This window comes from Telmatherina bonti (genome assembly GCF_933228915.1).
Source record: "Telmatherina bonti genome assembly, chromosome: 20".
Classification (NCBI taxonomy): domain Eukaryota; kingdom Metazoa; phylum Chordata; class Actinopteri; order Atheriniformes; family Telmatherinidae; genus Telmatherina; species Telmatherina bonti.
This window is the reverse complement of record NC_136618.1, coordinates 30,231,688-30,258,890: the sequence shown is the minus strand read 5'-3', so window position 1 is coordinate 30,258,890 and position 27,203 is coordinate 30,231,688. Positions and strand designations below refer to the sequence as shown.

Below are 27,203 nucleotides of genomic sequence, written 5' to 3'. Positions count from 1 at the left end.
ACACACACACACACACACACACACACACACACACACACGCATCTCTCTGTGATATTGTTTTAGACCAGGGATCCTCAATCCTGGTCCTCGAGGACCGGTCTCCTGCAGGTTTTCCAAGTGTCCCAGCTGCGACACACCTGATTCAAATCAATGTGCATGTAGCAGGAACACATGGTAAAACTGCAGAACACCGGCCCTTGAGGACCAGGATTGGTGATTTTTTTAGATCATATTGCTCCTTTCACACAGGATCTTATCTGTAAAATCGTCTCTCCAACCCTCCCACCAGCAGTCCTCTCTGAAAACACGACTTATCTGAAGATGAGAAAAAGAAAAATTTGTGAAATATCCTAAAACAAGCAGGGAAACACTGTGTTCAGGTCCTTAGGTAAATGGGTTTTGGGGACAGGACCTAAATGTGGAGCCAGGAGGATGAAGAGGTGGATGAAGGCATCAGAAGTTTAAATACGCAAGAAAAAGTGCCGACATAGCAGGTTACAGTTAGCCTGGCACGCCAGACTGGAGCGCTCTTTATATTCAATACAGAGCGACTCAGTCTGGTCTGGTGTGCCTCCCCTTCACTGAGATTTGGTCTGAAACAAACTCTGATTGGTTGATCTGAGGAGACTCTTGCCTCGCTTTACCACCAAGCGGCAACCTCCAGCAGTTAAAAGTGAAGCCTGCGCAGAAGTTCATAAAACTGCAGTTCCCCCTTCATCCACTAGGGGCTGCAAAACAGAGCAAATCCCCATAGACTCCCATGTTAAAAAGACCAACTTCACAGCAGAAATAAACATGTTTACAGCAGAATTAAACATGTTTACAGCAGAAATAACATGTTTACAGCAGAATTAAACATGTTTACAGCAGAAATAAACATGTTTACAGCAGAAATAAACATGTTTACAGCAGGAATAAACATGTTTACAGCAGAAATAAACATGTTTACAGCAGGAATAAACATGTTTACAGCAGGAATAAACATGTTTACAGCAGAAATAAACATGTTTACAGCAGAAATAAACATGTTTACAGACTGGCTCAAAAATCCATTTTCGGTTTATAGGTCAGGTTTACCTTCATGACAACTGTGGGGGGAGTGAATTTTTTCTAACTCGCCCATTTAAAAGTCATTTAATCTCAAAGTTCGGCATATTTAGGGGCGTGTCCTTTTGATTGACAGATACCCGATCTCCCGCTTCAAGTAAAAAGAACGCAGAACAACCGCGGTTTTTAGATGGTTTTTTTTTTACCCTGCCAAGATGGCGATGGTAGGAACCGCCCACCGAGATTCAGTTCAGCTTTTCAGAAACCTACGGGTGACGTCATGGAGGCTCCGCCCAACTTTTTATATAAAGTCTATGGTCACCACGTATTCTTCAAAACATTCAAGATGGCGCACGGACGTAGCGTGAGTTTGTTTCTTTTTGCTGTAAATGTTTTAAATTAGCCTGGCAAGGCAGACTAGAGTGCTCTATATTCATTACAGAGCGATCGATGTCCTGCACGGCATGTTTATTTACTTCTGTTGCGTTCGCTCTACTGAACACTTCCAGACATTGTCACGTCCGCCATTTTACTGACTGGTTTTTTCCACGCTTGTTTGTCCCGCCCTAGAAACCCGTTGATGTGAGACCCCAGACTCTACGCTGGTACAGAGAGAGAGTCCGGCTTTCCAGGTTTGTTTAAAGTAGAAAAACTAAACAGTTAATAATCACAGAATGAAATGAGACTGAAGGAAACAAAAACAAGGAAACACATGGTGATGATGATGATGATGATGATGACTGGCAACAAACACAAGGAACCAGGTGTTGTTTCTACTCTGAGTCAAACTGAAGCAGGAGCAGAGGAGGTTTCAGCAAAGTAAACAGGAAGTAAAGACAACAGAACTCTACAAAATAAGACAAGAAACCGTAACATAAGACACAAAGGCAACAGGAACTAAGTACCACAAACACAACTGGAGCAAAAGTATCAACAGAAGTTCAGGTTGGTCCCGTCAGCCAGCAGGCAGAGCTTCATCACGCCTGAATCCCACTGCCTCTCTAGCTCTGCAACGACCGGTTCGTTTGGGTGGTTTAACCTCTTTAGGCCCAAGCAGTTGTTTTACATGCATTTTTTGTTTCACTTTGTTATTTAGTCTTGTTTGGACCAAATTAGAATAAAATGAAAGGATCACATGTGGACTTGAGGACATAAGAGCTAAAAAGTTATGTCTACGAATGTGGTTGCTAAGCCCGAAGAGGAGGGACACACTGAAAACCTTACGGGCTGCAGGAGGGGAGTAGCAGGCTGTCCAGTAACTGGAAGGTTGTTGGTTTTACTCCTGCTTCATCCTGGTCAGTCTGGACTTCAGCAGGACACCCGTCCTCACCTCCACCTGCAGAACGTTGTGCAGAACGTCCTCCAGCGTGGCGCTGTAGAGAGATGAGTGATGGATTCAACTGAAAGCACTTCGGCCGCTTTTAACAACGTTAATCTCATTGATTTCAATGAGTCCAAATTATTTGTTTGTTATTTAAACTATAAACAGAAGCTCTTCAATAAAGAGAATCAGATGTTTTAAGATATTTTCTTCAAAGTGGGAAAGAAATTCCACCTAAAGAAAAAGGACTTTTTACTTAAAATAGTCTTGAAATGACTGTTTTACTGGTTTTAATAGATTTCCCACTGCAGCCTGCAGGCGGTTCTTAGTTCAGGGAATGTATGGTGTAAATCTTCTGAACTGAAGTGTCTTTTTTTTTTATCTTGTAGTGGGCAGTGTGGTTCTGGAGCTGGGCAGACTGGACAGTTCTGCTCATCCTCTACAGGAAACACCTGTGTGTTCAGTCAGAGGCTTCTTCAGCAACAATTGTACCAGCCTTTTCCACGTTACATTTAAAGGCGGAGGCAGCGTGGACTGTCTGATTTCTGTACGCACTTCCAAAACCCAACCAAATTAAAAGGGAAAGGATTTAGAAAATTAAAAATAATTTATTTTTCTTTATATATTTTTGTTATATATTTGTTCCAGTTAACAAAAAACCAACAAAAGTGGTAAAAAAAAAAGAAGTAATTTCATCCTGTCTCACACCACCTGACACTGATTTCCAACCAAAAAAACAAACACCACCCCCAGATGTAACATAAATGACCTGTCTTCCTTCACCATTCTCACATTCATCAAAAAGCTAAATAACAGACTTTAAATAAAGATATATCTGTTTAATATAACCTAATATACTAAAACATAAAACAAAAAAATAATTTAACTTACCAAACAGCCATTTCTCATAAAAGAAAACAAAAACACATAAATGGCCTCTAAAACAATGAAAGCTCGTTCCTGCCTGCAGATACAGCTGCACAATGAAAAACCAAAAGTTTAAGCAAGTAAATAATAAATCATTTTTGGAAAATAGGATTTATTTATTGTCCAATAAGAAAAAAAACTCAAAGAGCATAAATCCCATTTAAAGTTAACGGGTCTACAGCTAAAACCAGAACATGCAGACGATGAAAATGTTCTGTAATAAATCTCAGTGATCAGTTTAAACATTTATTTTTATCTCTGCTGCAACACGTTTAATAACATCAGCTTGGTTTTAGTGACGAAGCGAACATGCTGAAGACGAGCTGCTGGGCTCATATAATACAACCAGTCAACAACATTCCCACATTCAGAGGCAAAGATGTGAAACTTTTATACTTTACAACACGAAGCTGAGCGTGTCTGATCACATCTCCCGGAGCGTGTCTAACATAGATCCTGTCTCCGGCCGTTCTGGAGTTCATACAGCAGATCTACGAAGGCTTTCTACCTGGTTTGACCACAGAAAAATCTCAGATGAAGGTTCAGTTCAGTGTTTTCCTCCTTACAGAATCACTGCTTATAATCACTTTTGAAGAAATTCTGACTCATTACATGTTGCTGTTTTATAGACCTATTAATGGTCCCAGATTAAGGCTTCAAATCTAATTTAATGAAAAGAATAAAATTCTTATTTAAAGTAATTTCATCTAAAGCAAGTGGGGTTTTATAGTTTGTAATCAGATTAGAATAAGCTGCACTTGGTTCAGTTCTGGTGGATTTCAGTAATTTTGTTCTGGACTTCTCTAATGTCTTCTGTGTTTCCTGTTTTTATTTGGAAGAGCTTGTTCCTCAGTTCAGTCTACTTCCTGTTAAACAACATTTCTCCTCTTCTTGTCATCAGACTTCTCACCATGCATACCGCTTGCTTTGGTTCAGCATCATTATTCACATCTGCATGTTTTTTTTTCTCCACTTGTCTTGAGACCTTGAGTGTTTCTGTGTACGCTTTAAGCTCTTTATTTTCTTGTTTTTGGTTCTTATAGGTCCTTTTTGCTGCTGCAGTATTTTTATTTGATTAAATACCATTTGTCCTGCATATTTTCCCTGCAAATAGATCCTCATCTTTCATGCACCCTGACTAGCTGCCTGCTAGTTACATATGTTTAGCCTTAATCACTTTAAATTGTTTGCAGCATTGTTATAAAATTCTTGAAAGCATTGCATTTGTGTGTGAGTACATGCAGTATATATATATATATATATATATATATATATATATATATATATATATATATATATATATATATATATATATATATATATATATAAATTATCATTTTAGCACAAAATAACTGAGATCTGCCAAGGCTGGGGTTAGGAAAGAGGAAAGTTGCTGCTGGAAATGTCACGTCTCCTTTGCTTCATGCTGGATGGTTTGAAGAGAAGGATGATGATGATGATGGAGACAACTTGGACAAAGGACGTCTGCTTTATGATGAGCAGGTGTAACATTCACATGTATCGTTCATTTAATTAAACTGCTCTCATTTGTTTCATCATTAATTTGAGTACATACACTCACACACTCACACACACACACACACACACACACACACACACACACACACACACACAAGGGCGGACAAAAAGGTGAACGTTTAAGGAAGTGTAAAGAGATGTCACGCCTTTTTATGGGCTTATCCTCTGACCTCCAGCAGCCAATCAGGTGACAGCACTGCAGACGATGCTTGAAGGTCTGAGCTTCTCTGAGGAGGACGGGACAATGGGATTACACACACACACACACACACACACACACACACACGCACGCGCAGCGGAGACTGTATTCCTGCGTGTTCATGGATGCTTTCCTGTATGTGTGGGAAGACCAAAGTATACAACAGTGGGTTGCTGGTTGGAGGTGTGTAACTTTCAGCATCATGTAGCATGTGTGTGTGTGTGTGTGTGTGTGCGTGCGTGTGCACAGGCAGGTGGGTGGTAGCTTTTCAAAGAGCAGACCATTTAATTGAATTCTGTGCAGCTCCTTGTTATTCTAGTCATGACTGAGAGCTGTTCCATGTTGTCCCAGCAATGTGGGAGGGCAGGTACCTGCACTCGGTGTGTGTGTGTGTGTGTGTGTGTGTGTGTGTGTGTGTGTGTGTAGGCAGGGATTGTGAGGCGATTGTGGTTACGCTGGTGTTTTTCTAGTGCAACTCAAGTCTCAGTGTGGTAACGAAGGGGGGAAGTGGTGAAAGTCAGCGCTGAACCTCACCCTGAAGAGAAAGTACCGATCTGCTAGAACAGTAATGTTAAATGTGTGTGTGTGTGTGTGTGTGTGTGTGTGTGTAAGTTAGAAAGAGTGAAAGAGTTTTGAGAATGAATGGCAGTGAAGCTTTCAGCTTCCAGTCCCAGCAACAGAAACTGTGCAGACGTAATAACTCGCAGTGAGTTCAGCTGCAGCAGATCGACGCAACAAACTTATCTAAACATAATTATGCATTTATTTCATTTATAGACAGATTTTTCAAGGATTATGTCTGAGAAACACCAACAGGACTCAGTCAGGAGGCACGAGGAGGAAACGTGTCTGCATTAGTGATGGAGGTGATGAGTTAAAAAGTGAAACTCGATTGAGTTGCAACTTTTTTAGCCTTTTTTTTATTTTATTTAAAAAATGTAATAAAACAGAATTGTTTAAAGACAATTATGAAACAAAACAGAAGCAGCTGCGTCAACGAGGACAGTAGGCTGAAATGTGGAGCATTTCATGTCTTGATGAAGGTCCAGAAGGTCGAATGTTGAATAAATTGTTGAAGAATCAGCCAATCCAGAGAAATCTCTGCACTCGGACCGAAAGCAGCTTAAACTTCCACGATCTTCAGACTCATTTCCATTAAACAGCGTTCTGGTCAAGACACAGAGAAATGAACTTCTGGTCTGATGCAGGATTCCAGCTGCTCTACTGGACCTTGTTGCTGGATTTCTGCTTCCATGATGCTCCAGATGTTTATATAAAAAGATGGCTGTAGCCTCTGTGACGTCACCCGTAGGTTTCTGAAGAGCTGAATTGAAGCTCGGAGGGCGGTTCCTACCGTCACCATCTTGGCAGGGGCATGCGTGCCGTCTCACCAGGGAAATACAAATATGGGCAAAGAGGTGGAGCTGAGAGGGGGGCTGTGAGTGTCATGGTGGATGATTGACATCTAGCGAGCTCTGAGCTTTCTGTAGCTAAGAGCTAACCGAGCTAACTCGGAGATAACAGGAGCTAACCAGCTAACGGAGGTAAGCGAGCTAAAGCTAAGTCACATTGTTAACCGGCTAAAAACCGCGGTTGTTCTACGTTCTTCTTACTTAAAGCGGGAGATCGGGCACCTGTCAATCCAAAGGACACGCCCCTAAATATGCCGAACTTCAAGATTAAATAACTTTTAAACAGGTGAGTTAGAAAAAAATTCACTCCCCCCACAGTTGTCATGAAGGTGAACCTGACCTGTTAAACCCAACATGGCTTTTTGAACCAGGCTGTAAACATGTTTATTCCTGCTGTAAACATGTTTGGTCTTTTTAACATGGGAGTCTATGGGGATTTGTTCTGTTTTGCAGCCCCTAGTGGATGAAGGGGGAACTGCAGTTTTATGCACTTCCACATCGGCTTCACTTTTAACCGCAGGAGATTGCCACTTGGTTCACACACAGTGATTTCTGGAGTCCATCTTGAGTCCAAGAAGGTATTTTCAGTAAAGTGTCTTGGAGTTCTGCCTGAAGGGCCAAAGATCACTGCTGGTGACCCCAAGATTTAGAGCCATGTCCTGTACGCACAGAGATTCCTTCTGATTTTTTGATGACATTAAACACTGTAGATGGTGTTTTCTTCAACATCTTACAGTTTAATGTTGAACATTTTTTCTGAGATTGATCCACATGTTTTCAGACTGCTTGTCTCTGATTGGTAAACGTTTTCCATCTTTCCATCTGAGAGACTCTGCCTCTCTGAAATGCTCCTTTTACACCCAGTCATGTTACTGACCTGTTATCAATTAACATGTTTAGCTGCTAAGTGCTCCTCCAGTTTTTACTTTTCAGCTTTTTGTTGCTGCTGTTCTGTCAAATAATAAAATGTCTCAGTTTCATTTATTTTCTAAAACCGCTGAATCCGATGAAGGGTCGCGGGGAAGCTGGAGCCTATCCCAGCAGCCTTTGGGTGAGAGGCAGGACACACCCTGGACTGGTCACCAGTCCATCCCTGTCCATTGTTTATCTTCTACTGGGAATAAAATATGACTTAATAGGATTTATAAATCAGTTTTATTTACATTTTACATCCCATAAAATAAAAACATATCTAAAGCTGAGTTGTTGACTTTCTGTTTAGGTGTTTGTTTCCTCTGGACTGCTGGTTCTCAGCAGCTGCTTAGCGGTGTGGGAACATACGTGTGACGGCTCTACCAGCGTGTGGAAACATACATTTATTCACAGCGTGTTTGTCATCGGGATAAACAGATTTTCATGCACGAGCTCGAGCTGACCAGTGTGTTCAAACTCTGAAACAGCAGTTTGTAACGTGAAGTGACATATTAACCTGCCTCTTTACACCTCACACACAGCGTGTGTGTGTGTGTGTGTGTGTGTGTTCTGCTATTTAATGCTTGAGTAAATGAACATGATATTTAAGTGACTGCTGTTTCCTGAGCTCTGGCTTTTCTTTCCTCCTCCTCCTCTCGGCTTTCCTCTAAATTTCCCCGGGGAGTTTCAGCCCCCTGGGCTTGGCTCGGTGTCAGAGTCCCGGCAGCCGCGGTACTCCATCAGGCTTTTGCACCATTATTGGCAAGAGCACTCCATATCCTCTTAGCAGTTATAGCTTTTCAATTTTCCTTTGAAATGCTGAGGCCAGCAGAACGTATGGCAGCATGTTGGCTCCTGCACTGGCCTGTAAAAGCAGCTGTGCACGGCGAGCGTGGAGCCCAGGGCCACACAACGCTGACCTCTGTGGGCTTTCAGAGCGCAGCCTTAACAGGTATTACAGACATTTATAACAGGTAGAGCTAAGATGCTGCTGGAGGCTGTGATGCTGGAATCTCTCAGGGACCGGTCAGACCTGATGACAGCATGAAAAACCTCTGACAGACACCCCCCCCCCGCTTCTTACCCAGTCCAGCAGCACCTTAATGGACTTCACCTAAAACTCTGCAGTCAGACAAACCAACACAGGAATGAAACCCAGTTGTTCTGCAGCTGTTGTATCGTTTTCAGCTCCTCCACTGACTATGGATTTTTAGTCCCTTCCATTATTAATTCATGTAGTTGGAGGGGCTGGTTGGTGAGAGGGAGGTCGCCCCCACCTAGAAACCCAATCTGGATCAATAATGTCGACCTTCGGGCTGGACTGAAAGACCTTTAGCGTGATCCTTACTTACGTCTCCACATCCAACCCGGTGTGGTCTGAAAGCTTTTTGTTGAATATTCAACTTTATTTCTAAACAATAAGTATTGATTAGAACTGATCACACTCGTGACTGGGTCGTTATAAGAAGTCGCACTTCCCAGATTAAACATCTCTTAGACCAGGGATCCCCAGTTACAGCCTCAGTTTCAGCACTACTGACTTAAAGGAACGGCTCAATAGCAGAGCTGGTTGGAGATTTAGTTTAAATCTAGTGTGTTGCAGCAGGGAAACTCTTGCAGAATGGTGGGCCTTGAAGACCACAGATGGACCAGAGACTTAGATAAAAGTGATTTCAGACAATGAGACAATTATTTGTTATGTAAAAAATAAAAAACATAAACCAAAAGAAAGAGACAAATTAGTTTCAGCTCTTCAACTGCATGTGAAGACAAATATAATCAGCCAATCACACGGCAGCTTTTAGTCATGCAGACATGATGAAGACGACCTGCTGAAGTTCAAACTGAGCATCAGGATGAGGAAGAACGGAGATTTAAGTGACTTTGAACGCAGCATGGTTGTTGGTCTGAGTGTTTACTGGGATTTTCACACACAACCATCTCTAGTGTTTCCAGAGAACGTCTGAAGAAGAGAAAATATCCAGCGAGCAGCAGTTTGTCTGGACCAGAATGTCTGGTTGGTGTCAGAGGAGAATGGACAGACTGGTTGGAGATGATAGAAAGACAACAGGAAGTCCAGTAAACACTGGTTCCAACCAGCAGATGGTCTCCAGCAGCAGAAGACCACGCCGGGTTCCCTCCAGTCAGTAAGAACAGGAAACTGAGGCTACAATTCACACAGACTCACCAGAACTGGACAATAGAAGATGGAGAAACGTTGCTGGTCTGATGAGTCTCCAGTTCAGCTCCACATTCAGATAAAAGGGTCAGAAAGCCAGCTGTATGACCATTCAGGCTGCTGGCGGGGCTAGGGTGTGTTTTCTTGTCCCACTTTGTCCCCTTACTACCACCATGACATGGTTTAACCTCCACAGCCTACCTGAGTCCTGCTGCTGACCATGTCCATCCCTTTCTGAGCACAGTGTAGCATCTTCTGATGGAAACTTCCAGCAGGATGATGCACCATGTCACAAAGCTCACATCATCTCCACCATGACGATGAGTTCACTGTCCTCCAACGGCCTCCACAGTCACCAGATCTCAGTCCAGCAGAGCAGCTTTGGGAGATTCTCATGGTGATGTGCAGCAACTGTGATGCGATCAGTTTCTCTTCTGGGATCAATAATTTTTTATTTTGCTGACACAGTTTTTGAGAGGAGAAGGTGTTATTTCTGCTTTTCATCACCAAAACACTGTAAGCGCCCAGAAGGCAGAATAAAAACAAAAACCATTGGGACCATCATTAAAGATCTTCCTGAACAATTTGCTTAAAGAACCAAATAAAAACCAACTTTATGAAATATTTACTTGAGCAGAGAGGAGAAAATGTCATTAATGACGACAAACCGAGCAGCTTGTAACTGATGTGTTTTATTGTGAGATGGGGACTCATAAAAAAAAAAAGAACAAAAACAAAAACAATCACTATAAAAAAAAAAAGATGAGGGTGTTAAAAGGGGGCGGGGCTTATAAAAGTGTGTAATTGTGGTGTAAAAGAAAAACAAATTTGCACAAATGAAAGAAAAAAAAACATAGAGAAATATTATTTTGGCTTGGCAACAAGGACAGTCTGTGTGGTTAAAGATCATCCTTCAATAAAAACAGCACACACTCATGCTAGTAGACATACGATTAGTAGTAGAGAGGAGGGAAGGGAGGGGGGGAGAGAGAGAGAAAGAAAACCACCATGAGAGGTCACAGGTTCTGCTTCTGGGTGCAGGTGACAGAAGAAAAACACTTCAGGAATGCCGGAGTTGGATCCTTCCAGGCTTTCACTCGTTTTCCCAAACTAAAATATATTATCGCATTAATACAAACTACAGTATTGTACACTACATGGTGTAATAAATAAGCATAAAGAGATATAAAAAAAAAAAGTAACACATAAATAGAAACGTTCTCTATGGCTACATGGGGGGGGGGATAATACTGCCACTGATGGAAACATACAGTACACACACTGCAGCCGAGCATGAAGCAACATAATACTGTGGGGTAAAAGCGAGGTGGGCTCGTCTCAGCATCTCCCGGTTAATCCGGAACATACCTGTTAGTCCCTCGGAGCAGGAAAAGAAGCAAGTCACCTAAAAACCTGGGATTGGTGGCGGCCAGTCTGAGGCAACAGTATTCCGGCGTATCGTCCATCTGATACCTGATCAGAGATATTCAATGGCACTTCTGATATGCATGCTTCTCTGGTTTACTGTGGTCTTCCTTCTGGGTTTGCATAGGGCTCGGAGTGGGTGGGTGAGACGGGGTGAGCAGACAGCTCTCTACCTGAAGTCAATCAGAAGCTGCCTGTAGTTTGTTTAATCTGCAGCGGCGCAGGTTAGAGGGAGGTTATGTGCCAAACCGTCCAGATTAAACAAACGATGACCAGTGGTCGGGTAGGTGCACCCACCTGCCCAGGTTTATCCGTTCATTCCTATTTAACACTGACTTGTACATTAAAAAAAAGATGTTTTTCTTCTTAAGGCTCCCAATTGGACCAGAACACAAAGCGTAACGTGAGGAGCTGCAAGCGGGACGTGGATAATACTGAAGGGTAGACAACACAACTCCGTCTGAAGGTAAACCAAGCCACTTGTAGTGCACAGGATTCTCTTATTGTACTTCCAACTTAACAAAATACTGACTTCTTTTTTCTTTTTGTTTTTGTTCATTGGCAATAAAAACATAGAAATATCTCCCAACTGTACAGCTTTAAAGGTTAAAATATGAGCGATAAAATTAGTAACACTGATAAAAAGAAAGGACCCAAGGTGTTTTAGTAATAAAACATTATCTAAAACGTGTCGGCTCTAACTTCCATAGTCTGTATAATGCGCGTCCTTCATTTGCTAAAATTCCTCTTCGCCTCCTCTTTACAAATGGATCCTCCGAACGAGGAGCAGCGCTCCTCCTGTGGAAAAGTCACCAGTATTTTCAGGCACACCTGGATTTTGTTTTGTTTTTTTACACAGTAGTGAAGCGTCGGCGTGAGCAGACCACGTCTGGGAGGAGGAGGAGGAGGAGGAGGAGGAGGAGGAGGAGGAGAAGGAGGAGGAGGAGGAGTCTGATTGTGTCCCGTGGAGGAGTTTGGCTCCTCTTTTTTTTAGTCCTGCTCCTCCTCCTCAGGAAGCTCTTTGCTCTCCTGTGTGTCTGCGCCTCCTTCCACTTCTGCTTCCTCTTCCTTCCTGATGATTTCCTCCTCTTCCTGAGCACTCCCCTGCACCTCCTCCTCCATCTTCGCTTCCTCCTCCACCTCCTCATCCCCTCCCTCGTCCCCGATCTGCACCACTTGAATTTCGTCCATGTCCACCACGCCTTCTGTCTCCTCCTCCTCTTCCTCCTCCTCGCTCTCCTCGTCCTCTCTGGTGCTGCTCCCTCTCTCGTCCGAGTCCAGCAGAGACGGGGCCATATCCGGCCCCTGCAGAGCCTCCGTCTCGGCCCGAGGCTCGCCGTCCTCCTCGGGGCTCTCCGCCCCGCCTGGGAGACTCTGCGTCTCCTTCTTGCAGTAGGAGTAGCGGTGGTTCATGTGCTGGGAGTAGGAGCCTGAGTGGGAGAAGCGCTTCCCGCACTTGTCGCACTGGTAGGGCTTCTCCCCCGAGTGGAGGCGCATGTGTTCGATCAGGTGGTGTTTGTGTTTGAAGGCTTTGCTGCAGATGCCGCACTCGTGAGGTCGCTTCCCTAAAACAGATTTTAAAAAAAACAACAAAAAGTCCATAAGAAACAGAAAACAGCAGGTTTCAGACCAAACCCCCACGCTGTTGTGTAAAAGCTGCAACCGGTATCTATCATCAGCGTTTCCAAGGAGAAAGTTTCAACACAAGCAGCCGGTTTCACCTCAGATGAGGTCACTTGGAGCTGGGAAGCGCTTTTCGGCGCCAGGTATCGCAGTAACACAGAACAAGAATCTAAAAGGCCTCTGAGAGCTGACCTCCAGCTTGGCCGCAGAATCATCATCCAGCCCAAATCACGAGCAGAGCTCGCCTCTTGCAACATTCAGGAGCTTTCAGAGGTGGGAGCGGGTGGAAAGAAACTCTCAGACCTCTGCTGCTGGTTGAGTAAGACCTGCTGGAATGGGGGTGTCCACCCTTCTGCTCACTGGGGCTCAGAAATCCCCCTTCGCCTGCACTCTGACTCATCTTTCTGAGCCAACGCTGAGGAACGCTGAGACAGCTTTGTTATTTTCACACATGGGATCGCTTCAGAGTGTGTGTTTTTACCTGTGTGTTCGTATTTGTGTCTCAGCAGCGAGCTGCTCTTCTGGAAGATCTTGTCACACAGGTCGCAGGCGTACATGCCGCTGTCCGTCTTCTTCATCTTCTTCCTGGCGGGGCCCGAGTCGGAGTCGTTCTGCTCCTCCATGGTGGACAAGCCGTCGGAGCCCACGTCCTGCCGTTCCTCCTAAACACAGAGGAAGATGGCTCAACGCCTGATAGGAAGACGCTTCGTTTCACCAGCAAACCACATGGACGATTCAGCGCTACTGAACCACATCCTCTGTCTGGTATCTGGAGCAGTCACTGAGCTGGAAACAATTTCTACGTAACTTTTTAACCTTAAAACTCGTGTTTCGGGCTCGTATTGATGCCGCGCTGAAGCAGTGTCATTTCCAGCACCATCCCACCGAATCACACTGACTTTTACTGGCTGCAGAGATCTCAGAGAAGAGACAGGATGCACGGGTGCTGAATTAGCCCTCATCAAGTTATGGAGTGTTTTTGCTTTTGCTTTCTGCTTCCTGTGTCATTAGATCACCTAGTGATGTGTAAACACACACCCCCTGACTTCCACTTCACTTTGCCAGTTTATTGTCATGTTACTGTCTTGTTTCTGTCCTCGGTTCCTCCTGATTCCTGCACCTGCCTGCCTGACCTGCCTGCATTTGGGTCTACATCCTCCGCAAACTGCGACACCCTTGCAGAGAAAGTCAGCTTTGTTTCTGTGCTGAAGAACAAATGAAACTTTTAATTCCAATCCATCCATCCATCTTCTACCACTTATCCGGGGTCTGGTCGCGGGGGCAGCAGCCTAAGCAGGGAAGCCCAGACTTCCCTCTCCCCAGCTACATTTGCCAACTCTGCGGGGGGGATCCTGAGGTGTTCCCAGGCCAGCCGAGAGATATAATCCCTCCAGCGTGTCCTGGGTCTTCCCCGGGGTCTCCTCCCAGAGGGACGTGCCTGGAACACCTCACCAGGGAGGTCCAGGAGGCATCCTGACCAGATGCCCGAGCCACCTCAACTGGTTCCTCTCGATGCGGAGGAGCAGCGGCTCTACTCTGAGCCCCTCCCGGATGACTGAGCTCCTCACCCTATCTCTAAGGGAGAGCCCGGCCACCCTGCGGAGGAAACCCATTTCAGCCGCCTGTATACGAGATCTCGTTCTTTCGGTCACGACCCACAGCTCATGACCATAGATGAGGGTAGGAACGTAGATCGACTGGTAAATCGAGAGCTTCGCCTTCTGGCTCAGCTCCTTCTTCACCACGACAGACCGGCGCAGAGTCCGCATTACTGCAGACGCCGCACCGATTACACGCTCCATCCTTCTCTTACTCGTAAACAAGACCCCGAGAAATTTAAACTCCTCCCCTTGAGGCAGGACCTCACTCCCGACCCGGAGAGGGCAATCCACCCTATTCCGGCTAAGGACCAGATTTGGAGGTGCTGATTCCCATCCCAGCCGCTTTTAATTGCAATTAAAGGCATAATTCAAGTTAATGTAATGTACTGCACACTTTCGTTTTGAAAGTGTCGCTGGACATTTATGTGTATCTCGCACAGTTTAGAGCATTGTGCTGATGAGCAGAGGGTCAGAATACCTGCCGACTACGGATGTGACGATATGCTTTTGTCACGATTCGATTCGATTCTGATGAGTCCCGATTCTATTTAGATTGTCACATCTCTCTGATTTTCATAGACAAAAAAACAACAAAAAATGTACAAAACTTGGTTTTGCTCGTTATTTTTCTTGATTTCAATCAATCAAATCAAAGATACTTTATTCATCCCCGAGGAAATGAGGAAAAAACAACACCGAAGCCGAACTGTCATTCTGCTGCCATAAGGTCCAAGTGGACAAGTAAAAAGATCAATAAAAATGACAAAACCTTTGGAATGGATTATTAGTATTAATTGGAAAAAAAAAACTTTTTAACCAAAAAAACTGATTTTAAAATTGTGAAGCAAAAAATCCTGATATTTGGTTTTTTGACATGATTTTCCCTTCACTACTGCCGACAGGTGCAGGAGTTACAGAAAACACCTGATGGCAGCCGTCGCCTCCAGGGATTGTTCACCTAAATATCAGTTTATCTTCTTTATTTGTTTTTTATTTTTCTTGAACCATAATTTAAAAGCAGCGCCAGGTTTTTCATATATTTTTTTGGGTCTATTTGAACTATTTTAACTTGGTTGGGTAAGAGAATTCTTATTGGAACATTTTATACTAAAATGCCTGAAACCTCTTTTCACCCTGAATGCAGACAGCTAATGAACTCTTTCATGGATGAATGAATAAAAAAACAATGCAAAATGTTTCTAAATACAGTATTTACCTCTACAGACATGATACCTTTTTTTGTTTATTAGTTATATTTAGAATTTACCACGATTTATGATTTATTTCATGTATTCTCTAAAACATTGATAAAATAATATAAAATCATAATTATATTATGTAAATCTTCTATGAAATATAGCTGTATCATTTTCTTTTCCTATTTATAGCAAAGGCGAACTTGCGTAATTACATTATGTTCAATTATATCATATATTTATTTATTCTCCAGTGAGTGGAAATGTATTGGATGATTCACTAACATCCACTGAAGTGGTTTATTTACAAAAATAACATCCTCACTCATGAATATGCAAGAAAAAAGCTTGCAAATAGGTGTCCACTATATGGCCTCTATGCATGAAAGGGTTAATACTGTAACAAGAAATTAGAATTATTTAGTCGTCTGTGGACTAGATAGGACTGAAAAAACACCATCAATCGTTTTAACCAGCCTGTTCTAAATGATTGGAGGGTGATGCGTCTATCAAACTCAGCTGCCATTTCTCCCACCCCCCCTCAACCCTTCAGGAACATTTCTGGGTTTTGGAAGCGAGGCTTCGGTGGAGGTCTGAAGAAAAGGGTCTGGACTTCTGAATGTAATGTAAAATTACAAAATGCAGCTTGTTCAAACTGTTTCCGTGATCTCCGATGCCGTCGTGTGAACACACCCGAGCACGGCTGTCAGAAAGGAAGCGATGTTTCAGGAGAAAGATAAAGAAAACACACGTTTTAAATGTGCATCTGATCTACAAATCAGCGCTGTGTATTAAAATTCCTGTAGTTTCTGTAGTAATGGTGTGAAAGTAGCGCAGCGCAGACGGAGAAGGAACAGCCCATCCCAAACCAGTTCCCTTACCTCACATGATAAAGTAATGGTTGGTGTTAATTAATTTCTCCTCTCTACCATTTATTTTAATACTGAGAGGATCTCTGTTGGTCCACGTCGCTCAGAGGTAAAATACAACATCCATAAATCAATGAGGAGCTGCGTTTCAACAGATCCCAACAGATCAATGAGGAGTGTACAACAAAGGGCAGCTTCATGTCCTTTGGTCCCATACACACACACACACACACACACACACACACACACACACACACACAGAGGTTTAAGCAGAACCGCTGGCGCACCTTGACCCCGTTGAGGTGGATGGTTTCGGGCGTGTCGGTCCCTGCGGGGCTGTTGGCTGTAGTGGTGTAGGTGTAGGCCAGCTGGGGGATCAGGATAGTCTGTTTGTTTTTGGTGGCCAGCGCTCGGAGGCACTGCATCGTGGTTACGATGTCCAGGGGTTTGGCACTTGGCTGGCTGGCGTACAGCGCGATGGGGCCGCCACCCACGCCCGATAGTGGTGATGCGTCTTTCTTTGTGCAAGTTAAGTTCAGGGGTTCCTCCTCATTGGTGCGGCCGGAGGAAGCGGAGGGATAAATGCCGACTTTAGGCGCCACTCTCTCCGCTTCGTCCCTGGCGGCCTTTGGCAGCGACAAGTCCAGGGGTCCCTCAGTGCTGTGGGGGGTGTCGGCTTGGACGGGACCACCTGCCGTCAGGTTAAGTGGTGAGGGGGAGGCGGGACGGCTGTTAGCGCCGTTGACTTCTGCTGGAGTGGCTTCTGTAGGGCTGTCCTGACTCACAGAAGGACTGATAGCGGCCAAATCCTTTCCTGGGACCAGCGACACCACAGGCAGGGCATCGCAGGTGTCCTCCTCCTCTGAGGGAGGTGTTGGGGCCCCCAGGGAGATCTGACCCTCCTGCATTTTGTCAAACCACTTCTTCACCACCTGGACCGGCAGGCTGACGGAGTCGGAGATCTTGTCCAGCTCGTCCTTGCTGGGCTCTGCGTTTAGGGCGAAGTAGGCCTTGAGCAGGGACAAGAGGTTCTTGGGCTGGTTGCAGAGCCCCCCCTCTGACAGCAGGGCAGCAACGGTGGACTCAGACTTCTCCAGGCCGGCTCCGTTCAGCCACAGACCTTCCTTCTTGCAGTGTTTGAGGGCGTGGAAAGCCTCCAGGCCAGCAGGACAGCTGTCACAGAGGAGGCAGTTTTTAGTGGTCTTTTCCTCTGTTTTCTGCAGCCTCGGGGAGGCGTGGACCTCTAACGGTGAGATCCTCAGGGAGCTTTTGGTACTTGAAGGTGTCAGTAGGGTGAACTGGCATCCCTGGCTCCTTCTTCAGGTTCTGGGCTGTAAGCTGGCCCTGGCTGGGGTCCAGACTGTAGTTTATGATGATTTTGGCATTTCCGTCCTGACCGACAATCGGCAGGCTGATGGCTGAGATGAGCTGTTGCTGGGGGGCGTGGAGCGTTCCAGTGGGTAACCCTGAGTTCATCGGGCCTTTGGCGCTGCTCTCCAGCACCTGCCGGATGACGTTACCGTCCACCGCCACTTTGAGAGCGTTCTGCAGGTCCGCCAGGTTGATGCTGATGGGCGACACCAGCCCTACGGTGGGGAGGGACCACCGCCTGCACCGTTCCCTGCAGAGGGGCCGCGGCGCCCCCGCTGAAGACCCCACCGCTCATGGCGGCCATAGCAGGAGACGTCAACACCGTCGGCTTGTACTCGTAGTCCATCGGCTCGGTCTTGATCTGGTTGAGGGGCAGCTGCTCCTGCAGGGGCTTGCTGTGCTCCAGCTTCTCCCTGATCTGGCTGCAGAGGATGGAGGGGGTCGTGGGTAGCACCGGTGGGCCCTGGGTCTGGGTTTTACCGCCCCCTAGACGCTGCCTGCCGTTAACTGAGATGACGCTGATGCACTTCTTACTGCTGATGTGTGAGCTGTATGAGCCTGAGTGGGAGAAGCGCTTCTTGCAGTTGGAGCACTCGTAGGGTTTCTCTCCTGAATCAAACCACAAAGAGAGGCAGAAAGAGGTTGGGGGGGGGGGGGGGGGGGGGGGGGGGGAGAAACAGATTTCCATTAGTGAATGAAGCTAAATGAGCAGGCTAGGCTATGAGCACCGCGACAGGAAAAAGCTCTAATGCATCTCAACGATGCTTAAACGCTGATGTAACGGCACCGCTGGGAAAAGCCCTTCTCTAATTGCTGTCCCATAAAGCCAAAAGAAACACTCTCATGGCACATTAAGAAGGAGAAACACGATACACACAAACAGAAATAAAACAGAAATATTGGTTCAGCGCGGACCCAAACATCTGTGGCCACGGGAACACACACACACAATACGCTGCCATGGCGACGGGGGCCGTCCACTCACCGCTGTGAATGCGTAGGTGCTCCTTCAGGTGGTGCTTGTATTTAAATGCTTTGCCACATTCAGTGCACTTGAATTTCCGATTGCCTCCCGTCTGCACGATGTGCCTCTGTCAGACGGGGGGGGGGGTGAAGGGTCACTCGGTGAGATACACAGCGTAAACACAACCTTTAAACTGCTGCTAATTCATGTCACAATATCATTAATCAATCAAGAGCAAAAGTTCATGTTTATTTGCTGGAGAAGCAGCTCTGAGCTCCAGCTCCAGTCAGAAACAAAGCGGTTCTACCTGGTCCCGCCCGTTCCTGTGGACCGTCATGTGCCGCTCCAGCTGGGCGCGGTACGCGAAGCTGTAGCTGCACTCCGGGCAGCTGAAGCTGTCTTCCGTCTTCTCGTGCCGGTACTTGATGTGCTCCTTCAGGGAGCTGTAGCGCTTGTAGCCCCGTGCACAGTGGGGACAGGTGAGCAGCTGGGAGAAGGAGTCAGGAGTTCCTGGTTCACAAAGAGAGCAGAGAGGAGGAAGCTTGAACACGGACTCATCTGAAGCTCTTTGAAGTCCTGAATGAGCCCCCCCCCCTCTCAGGTAAACAGCAGCCAGGTGAGCAGCAGCTTCTGAACTTCGTCCTGACACAAACATTCCTGGTTTGCTGTAGAGCGGCAGTTCCCAACCAGTGATGGTAAATCCACCTCTGTTACCAGATTCAGCTCTTTCCATTCGGATCCCAGTCCTCCAGGGCCGGGATCCTGCAGGTTTTTGTTGTCTCAATGCTCCAACACACCTGACCAAAACTTAAAAACAGGTTGACAAGAAGCTGCTGGATCCATTTGATTAGAATCAGCTGCATTGGTGGAGAGAAACAACAAAATCAGCATCACATCAGCATGCTGGGGGCGGCTCACCTGCTGAACAGAGGGTTTCAGCGATCGGGCTCCCACACAGGTAAAGCATTACCTTGTTAACAGGTGATGTATTAAGTTCCCCTGTGGGCCAGGTGAGGGCTTTGGACGGGAACACACACATATTACGGCTCAGGTAGGCGTGAGTCAGAGCTCACAGAGACGTGACAGATTTACTCAGGTGTTGCTGTTCCTCTGACCCCCCCCCCCTGCTTCCTCCCTCCCTCTGCTGTTTCCCTCTGTGGAAGCAGGTAAAAGCCAAAAAGCCCTGGAGCCATAAAACCCTCAACGTGCTGCACTTAACAAACAGCAGAGCGTAATGATGTCTGAGAGTGCTGCTAATGGGGTGGAGTTAACAGCTGAGGTGAGACGGGGAGCAGGTACAGTCGTCCCCTGGGGGGGCGTCGGGGGACGGGGAAGTAATTACGCCGTGGCTGCTACAACAGCTCGCCGACTGCGAGCTCTCAGGTGGGAAATGTGCCGTACCGTTCTCATCATGGACGCTTGTGTCGGGGGTGTCCTGGCGCTGAGGCTCGTCGTCGGGGGCCTCTGGGTAGATGACGGCCGTGTCGCCTTGCTGGAGCATCTCCTCCACCAGGGCGTCTGTGCTCACGTCATCCTCAGCATCCGAAGTGCAGTCCTCCTTCACTGAAAAGGGAGGGAGAGACACCTATCTCAACAAATGACGCCTTCATCTTTAAATAAGAGCTTAGTGATAAAGTCACAGCGAGCAGCGTGGCTAAAACATGCAGAAAAAAGAGGGAGAAACACATTATGGTATTTAAAAAGTCATTAGCATGCGAGGCCGGAGGCGACTGCGAGCATCACGGCTCTGCTGGCGGTGTTAGCTCGGCTCCTTGTTGTGACTGGAGCTGATAATTAGGTGATGAATTCTGTCCTGTTGCGTTGCTCAGATGAAGATCCACAAACGCTGTGCTCTGCGGAGAGGCTCGGCCTCCACGCGGGATTGCAGATGTTTCACGGAGCGATCCGAGCCGAGCGTGTTGACGGACGGGGTCAGCTGCGTTCCCCTTAGAGATGGGAGCAGGTGAAGCCGAGTAAATACCAGCGTCGGTTCACACAGCTTCACTCCTGCTTCCTCTGGTGCACCTTAACAAAGCCGCCAAACAATGCCGCTACAGTCATTTGTTGCCATGGTTATTAAAGAGTGCTGGGAGAAACCTCCACCCTGCTCCGGCCCTGAGAGAGCAGCCACACAAAGAGGCTGTCTTTTTGGTCAACATGTGTGTGTGTGTGTGTGTGTGTGAGGCAGCAGGTGCTGAGAAAGTCGGATCATGGAATTCTCATTCCACATTAGATCCTGCTAACCCGCCGTCTCACACGGCTTTTCTCCCATGACCTCAGCAGCATCCTGAGACACATTCTCCTCCGCTTGCAGGAGGAAACACTTCGGTGTTCTGAGAAACGTGTTAATTTGTGTTCGGACTAAGGGTTAGATGAGAAAATCAATACATCCGCAGGTTTAAAGATATCCCTGGGTATGAAAGGGAGGTTGGTATTAAATGATGATTTACTTTATATGGTAAAAGAAAAGAACAGTCCAGAGCAGCTTTCAGTGTGAAACCCTGATAACCCGTTGTTCCGTCCTCCACACGAACAACACAGCAAAAACTGAAATCTAAGATTAAAAATCTTAAATTGAGTACACATATGATTATTTTGGGCTGCACAGTGGCGCAGTGGTTAGCACTGTGGCCTCACAGCAATAAGGTCACTGGTTCGATCCTTGGCTGGTTTGGTCAGTGGCCTTTCTGTGTGGAGTTTGCATGTTCTCCCCGTGTATGCGTGGGTTCTCTCCGGGTACTCCGGCTTCCTCCCACCACCCAAAGACATGCATGATAGGTTAATTGGTCACTCTAAATTGCCCCTAGGAGTGAGTGTGAGCATGAGCATGAGTGTGGTTGTTCGTCTCTCTCTGTGTGGCCTTGCGATGGACTGGCAAGCTGTCCAGGGTGTACCCTGCCTGTCGCCCAAAGCCGGCTGGGATAGGCTCCAGCTTCCCCGCAACCCTGAATTGGAATAAGCGGTTCAGAAAATGAATGAATATGATTATTTTTTTAAAGGTAAGATAATTCTTAGTTTTTATGCCAGAGAATTCCTCTTGTTTTAAGAGTATTTTTACTTGTTTTGGAACTCTTGACAAGCTAAATTTTCTTGTTTTGTTGGCAGATAATTGATCTTATTTGAAGCAACATTTACCTCATTTTTGTATATTTTTTCTTGTTTTTTAAAGGTGGATTATGTAAGATATTTTCAATATTTTCAAAATAAATTAACTAAAAAAAATAACTACAATCATAATTAGATAGTTTTTTTTAAAAATGTAGGTTCCAGTCTGTCCATATTTGATGCGTTATTAAATTACAAGTTTAATTAATGACCCTTCTTGAATGTTTTCTGACCAGTAAAAAAAAAAAAAAGTACTTCTTTTCCACCAGTAGGGGGAGTATAAGCCCATTTATTGCAGAGCGGCTCTGAGCTACAGCTCACAAGCGATTCCTGCCCTCATTGGAACTGGCATGGTGGGGGTGGGGGGGGGGGGGGGTTGCTGCTCACTACTGCCATCCTGTGGTCGTTTGTGGAGGTAGCAGTTTTGTGGTTTTGTTCACGACCTGGTGTTTGCCACCTGGTGGTGGAAAGAATCGCCTTGAAATCTTACATACTTTTTTGCAGTTTTGCAGTGAACCGCATTTGTGAGTCTTTATTACCACATGGGGGAGTTTTGGTCCAGTCTGCTTTGCAGAATTAGTTGAGTCACGCTGAAAAGTGTTCGGTCTGATGAAACCAGCAAGCTCGGCCAGGTTCAAGTCCAGACTGCAACTCTGAAACCTTTTAGTTTTCCCCGTTCTGGGCAACTCAGAGATAGACTTGCTGGTGTGCAGGAGATCATCGTCCTGCGGCGTAACCGAAGTGGGCTTGGGCTTTACCTCTTAGAAGCTGAGGTCTCTAAACGGGGGGACTTGGAGAACAGATGCTTCCAAACTGGCTGTTTTTGGAGATTTCTCATGAACCGTCTATCAGAAGCAGAAACGATGCTCGCGCACAGTCTTACGATCTGATAGAAGTTTAGAGCTCAAACAGGAATTCAGATAGAAGAACCAACCTTGAAGGCAAGGCTGAAGAGTTTAGCTGTGTACCGTCTTCATTTATACTTCACAGAGAACATGTACTGATATTTACACGTTATATCAGTTTATTTCCAAATGAAGGCTGTGGGGAGCATGAACAGGTGGTTTCAGATGTACTTCTGAATCTTTGTTCCGAAAATATTCATTCATTCATTCATTTACCTAACCACTTAATCCAATGAAGGGTGGCGGGGAAGCTGGAGCCTATCCCAGCTGGCTTTGGGCGAAAGGCGGGGTACACCCTGGACAGCTCGCCAGTCCATGGCAAGGACACACTGAGACAAACAACCATACACGCTCACATTCACACCTACGGACAATTTAGAGTACCCAATTAACCTAACATGCATGTCTATGGACAGTGGGAGGAAAATATATTCTATCTATTTTATGAAAAAAAAGAATAAATAAGTCCTGATACATGTAAGAATAAATAAAAATGAATTACATTCCACATTGTTTTTCCACTCTGGTCCTGTCGTCAGATTTGTCTACCAGTCAAACTGTCTCTGTGGCCTAAATATGGAGTCTAGTTATAAAAAATGTGAGAAAAGTTTTCTAAATAAACAAAAATCTAACATTAAGATGGTTCATTAAATACAGAAATAACAGAACAGCTGTGTTTAGGACGTACGAGACACATCCCAGCGAGTCTCACCAGTGTTCCCCTTCACTGTAACTGGGATTGAAATAAACCTTGTGGCTGGAGAGAGGAAATCTGTTCATCATGGAGATGCCATGTTGGAGCAGAGATCTGAAAAAGTTCCATTCTCCTTCAGGATTTACTGGTAGAGAGCAGCGATCGAGCACACTGACCATCTCACTACCACCACCATGTTTGACCAGAGATGTTCTGTTACGTCCAACACGTTCCACTCTTAGGTTCGTTTCCGAGCTGCTGGATGAGCAGTCAAAAGCGCCGTTGAAGTCGCTTCGTACAACCACTCCGGGGGAAAGAGGGGTGGCATTATATCTAGGCGGCATGTATCGTTTCACAGCTCTGTATGATGAGAAAAATCCCAAGTTGTGTGTGTGGAAGTGCTGATCAGGCTGACTTTTCCTCAGCATCCACACACACAGTCTCACCTCTAGGCGACTGAACGCCGGGTGTGTGTGTGTGTGTGTGTGTGTGTGTGTGCAGGGCAGAGTCCCGTTTGGGAGTGTGTGACATAAATACTGTTGTTTTCCCAATGTGTGTTTGTCTCTCTTTCAGTTCACAGCAGAGCCGGGAGGGTTCACAGCCTCTGCTGAGGTGGCTCTGTCTTATCAGACTGCTCGCCCAGACATGAAACATCACACAGGACACTTATGTGCTGACGCAGGGAAGTGAACGCACCGCTGCACACGCGCAGAATCGGTTCACCGAGCTCCTGAACTCCGGCGTCGTGATGTTTTCTGCTGCGCTTCAGATCTTTATTTATTGCAACTACAGTGCATATTACAACAAATACAGCGGACCACCCACTCTTTCCTCTTCTCTTTCTCATCCTTCTCTGCCAACATCTCTGCAACATGATACAGCAGCGTCCCACGATGCACTTCCTGCCCTGGACAACCTCTGACCTCACTGCTTCCTGCGGTCGTGCATCCACACCAGTTCAGAGTTTTTATCTTGCAGAGGAGACGCATATCAAAGGTCAAGTTCTGGGAAAAAAATCAAAAATTACACAACTGTCAGAAAACGACGTAGATAATCTGAAATCAGCAGGTGGGAAACAGGAGGAGAGATGTGGGGTATTTCCACGTCTGGGGTGATTTGCTTATCCGGAGCTTTGCACTATCAAACATTAGTGTCTCTGCTGGATGGTCTTCCCTGGTCTCTGGAGAGCCGTCCTTTCCGGTGCAGAGGGGTGGCTCGTCTCTCGCCTTATAGCAACAACCAGGGAAGTCAGATTTCCTGCTCTGCAAAGTCCCCGTAACGGACACGAGACCTTCAAACTTCACTAAATATCAGAGGAACACTGAGGATACAGTTTATTAACACACAACCTAAATACCTCAAAAGTTGGAATGTAATAAAGACAAAAAAGCCCTGATTTACAATCCTATCAGCAAGGCCAGATTATTCCAATGGGCATTGTGGGCACGAGCAAAGGGGCCCACGCCCTCTCGGGGCCCACGTAGGGCAAACACCAGCAGTTTGGACATGCAACAAAATGAATATAAAAGCCAGATAGTTACACCACAGTGTCTCGTGTATTACTATTGGTACCACTGACTGAGAGATGTTAGAAATGTCGTTTCATTCACAATTTCCACAATGTTATGGTGTGGAATGGGGCCCCTGGAACACTCTGGGCCCAGGAGCCTGTGCACTTTTAATCCGGCCCTGTCTATCAGGTCATATTTTACTCCCAGAAGAACATAAACAACATATCAGATGATGAAACTGAGACTTTTCATCATTTAATGGAAAATATGAGCTGATTGTGAATCTGATGCAGCAACAATAAAACAGTAAAAAGTTGGAGCAACAAAAGGCTGAAAGAGTGACTGGTAGAGATCTGGAACATCTGGAGGAGCATTTAACAACTAGACAAGCACTCAGAGAGCGTTAACCTCCGCTAAGGACCACAGTTCTAAAAAGTTCCTGGATCCAAACGGTGATCCGGATCACCATCAAAATTTAATCAGTTCTTCCTTTTCACATTTCTGATAAATCCTGAAAATCTGATTAAAATCTATCCATAACTTTTTGAGTTATCTTGAACACAAACAGACAAATGACGGTAAGAACACCACCTCCTTGGCAGAGGTGATTAAGCAGGTTAATTCATGACTGGGAATAAAAGGAGCATTTCAGAGAGGCAGAGTCGCTCAGATGGAAAGATGGACAGATATTCACCAAGCTGAGAAAAACTGGATCTAAAAACATAAAAAATGTTACTTGACATAAAATTACAAAGACGTTATACATTCTAACATGTAACTGTGTATGATATCAAACGTTCAGGAGGAATCTCTGTGTGTCTAAACTGAATGTACAAGATGTTCAGGCAGCGCGGCATTAAAAACCAGACATGATTGGTTATTCTACAGTCATTTGGCAGATGATAATTAAAAATTACTTGATCAATTGACCTGACATGCATGTCTTATGGGCTGGAGGGAGCTGGAGTTCCCCGACAGAACCAACGCATACATGGGGAGTGTCGTGAGGTTACGTTTTCCCATCACTGCATGGACTCCAGAGGGCGTCCAGGGCGTTAATCTTTACTGTGCACAAAGAAGCAACGTGAACTCGATCCAGAAAGAACGACGTCTCTTTCAGGGAAGACCTTGCAGATTCCACCATGCTGAACCACATCCTGCATCATCCCAGCAGCATGGTGGAACAGGAGAACTGGTCTGCTGCAGTCCAGTTTCACCAGTACAAAACATCTGGAGCATCATGGAAGCAGAAATCCAGCAACAAGGTCCAGTAGAGCAGCTGGAATCCTGCATCAGACCGGAACGGGACGACATTCCTCTCCTGAAACTCCAGCAGCTGCTCTTATCACTTCCCAGATGTTTCCAGATGTTAGAAGGAGAGGAGATGCTAACGATGCTAATGATGCTAAACATCATCCTGGAACGACTTTTTACAGACGTGTTGCTGCATCAGATTCACAATAAACTAGGACTGCTCGATTATGGCAAAAATTATAATCACGATTATTTTGACTGAAATTGAGATCTCGATTATTTAACACAACTATCCAGTATTTATAAACTACGCTGCGCGTCGTGGTATTCTAGACTCCGTGTCGGGCATTATAACCGTCTAATGCACGGTTCCGAGTTGTTTAATCCGCTTTTACCGCTTATATAGGAACTATTTTACGTTGGGCTGGATGTACGTTTTATACCAAACAACCGCTGTAAGGCTGCAGCGCGTTTCTCTCATTCACCTGTTAAAAGATGGCTGATCTGAACCAGCTGGTTAACGCGTTGCTATGGTAACGCCCCGTAACGGAGGGATATTACAGTGTTTAACTCGCCAAACTATGTATAGGAAAATAATGCAGCCAGTTGTCACTGACAATGGTATAAACTATGTTTAGGTGAACTTCCACAACCTACTGCAGTTATTCTACATTGACCTGCAGCCGGAGCCGACTGAGACTGGCCGCCTGGGAGTGCTTTAGGACGGGAGAGGCTCCCGCTGCTCCTTCCTTACAGTAACTGCAGAACAATATGTGCCTTCAAGTCAGTCACCAAAACACCAGAAAAGTCTCTAATAACTCCAGTAAAAGTCGCTAGATTTGTCGCTTTTAACAAAAAAAGTCACCAGATTTAGTGAGAAAGTCGCCAAGTTGGCAACAGTGTCTGAATGAAAGCAAAGCGGCTGTGGGAGGAGTTTACAGCACAGCGCTGCAACGCCAGAGACGCTCGATTAGCAGCTGAAGACAGCAGGAGAGGAAACTGCAGAGAGAAAAACAATCACACCCTTTTATTTTTATCATCGATGAAAACTCAGATCGTAGTTGAGATTAAAATCCGATTAATTACCCAGCCCTACTGTAGACTCAGATTCTCCATGAAATGATAAAAAGTCTCAGTTTCATCTGATTT

General features: G+C 45.6%; 1 protein-coding gene across 1 annotated transcript in view; it reads right to left on the bottom strand.

Moving 5' to 3' along the window:
- Positions 1 to 10,234: 10,234 nt before the first annotated feature.
- Positions 10,235 to 27,203, bottom strand: part of LOC306771028 (zinc finger E-box-binding homeobox 1-like) — a 52,074-nt gene continuing 35,105 nt past the window's right edge. The window contains 8 exon segments of the mRNA XM_079260054.1: positions 10,235 to 12,526; positions 13,066 to 13,246; positions 16,538 to 17,461; positions 17,463 to 17,849; positions 17,851 to 18,230; positions 18,607 to 18,712; positions 18,893 to 19,095; positions 19,987 to 20,148. Coding sequence (XP_079116180.1) covers positions 11,952 to 12,526; positions 13,066 to 13,246; positions 16,538 to 17,461; positions 17,463 to 17,849; positions 17,851 to 18,230; positions 18,607 to 18,712; positions 18,893 to 19,095; positions 19,987 to 20,148 — 2,918 coding nt within the window. The 3' untranslated portion in view covers positions 10,235 to 11,951.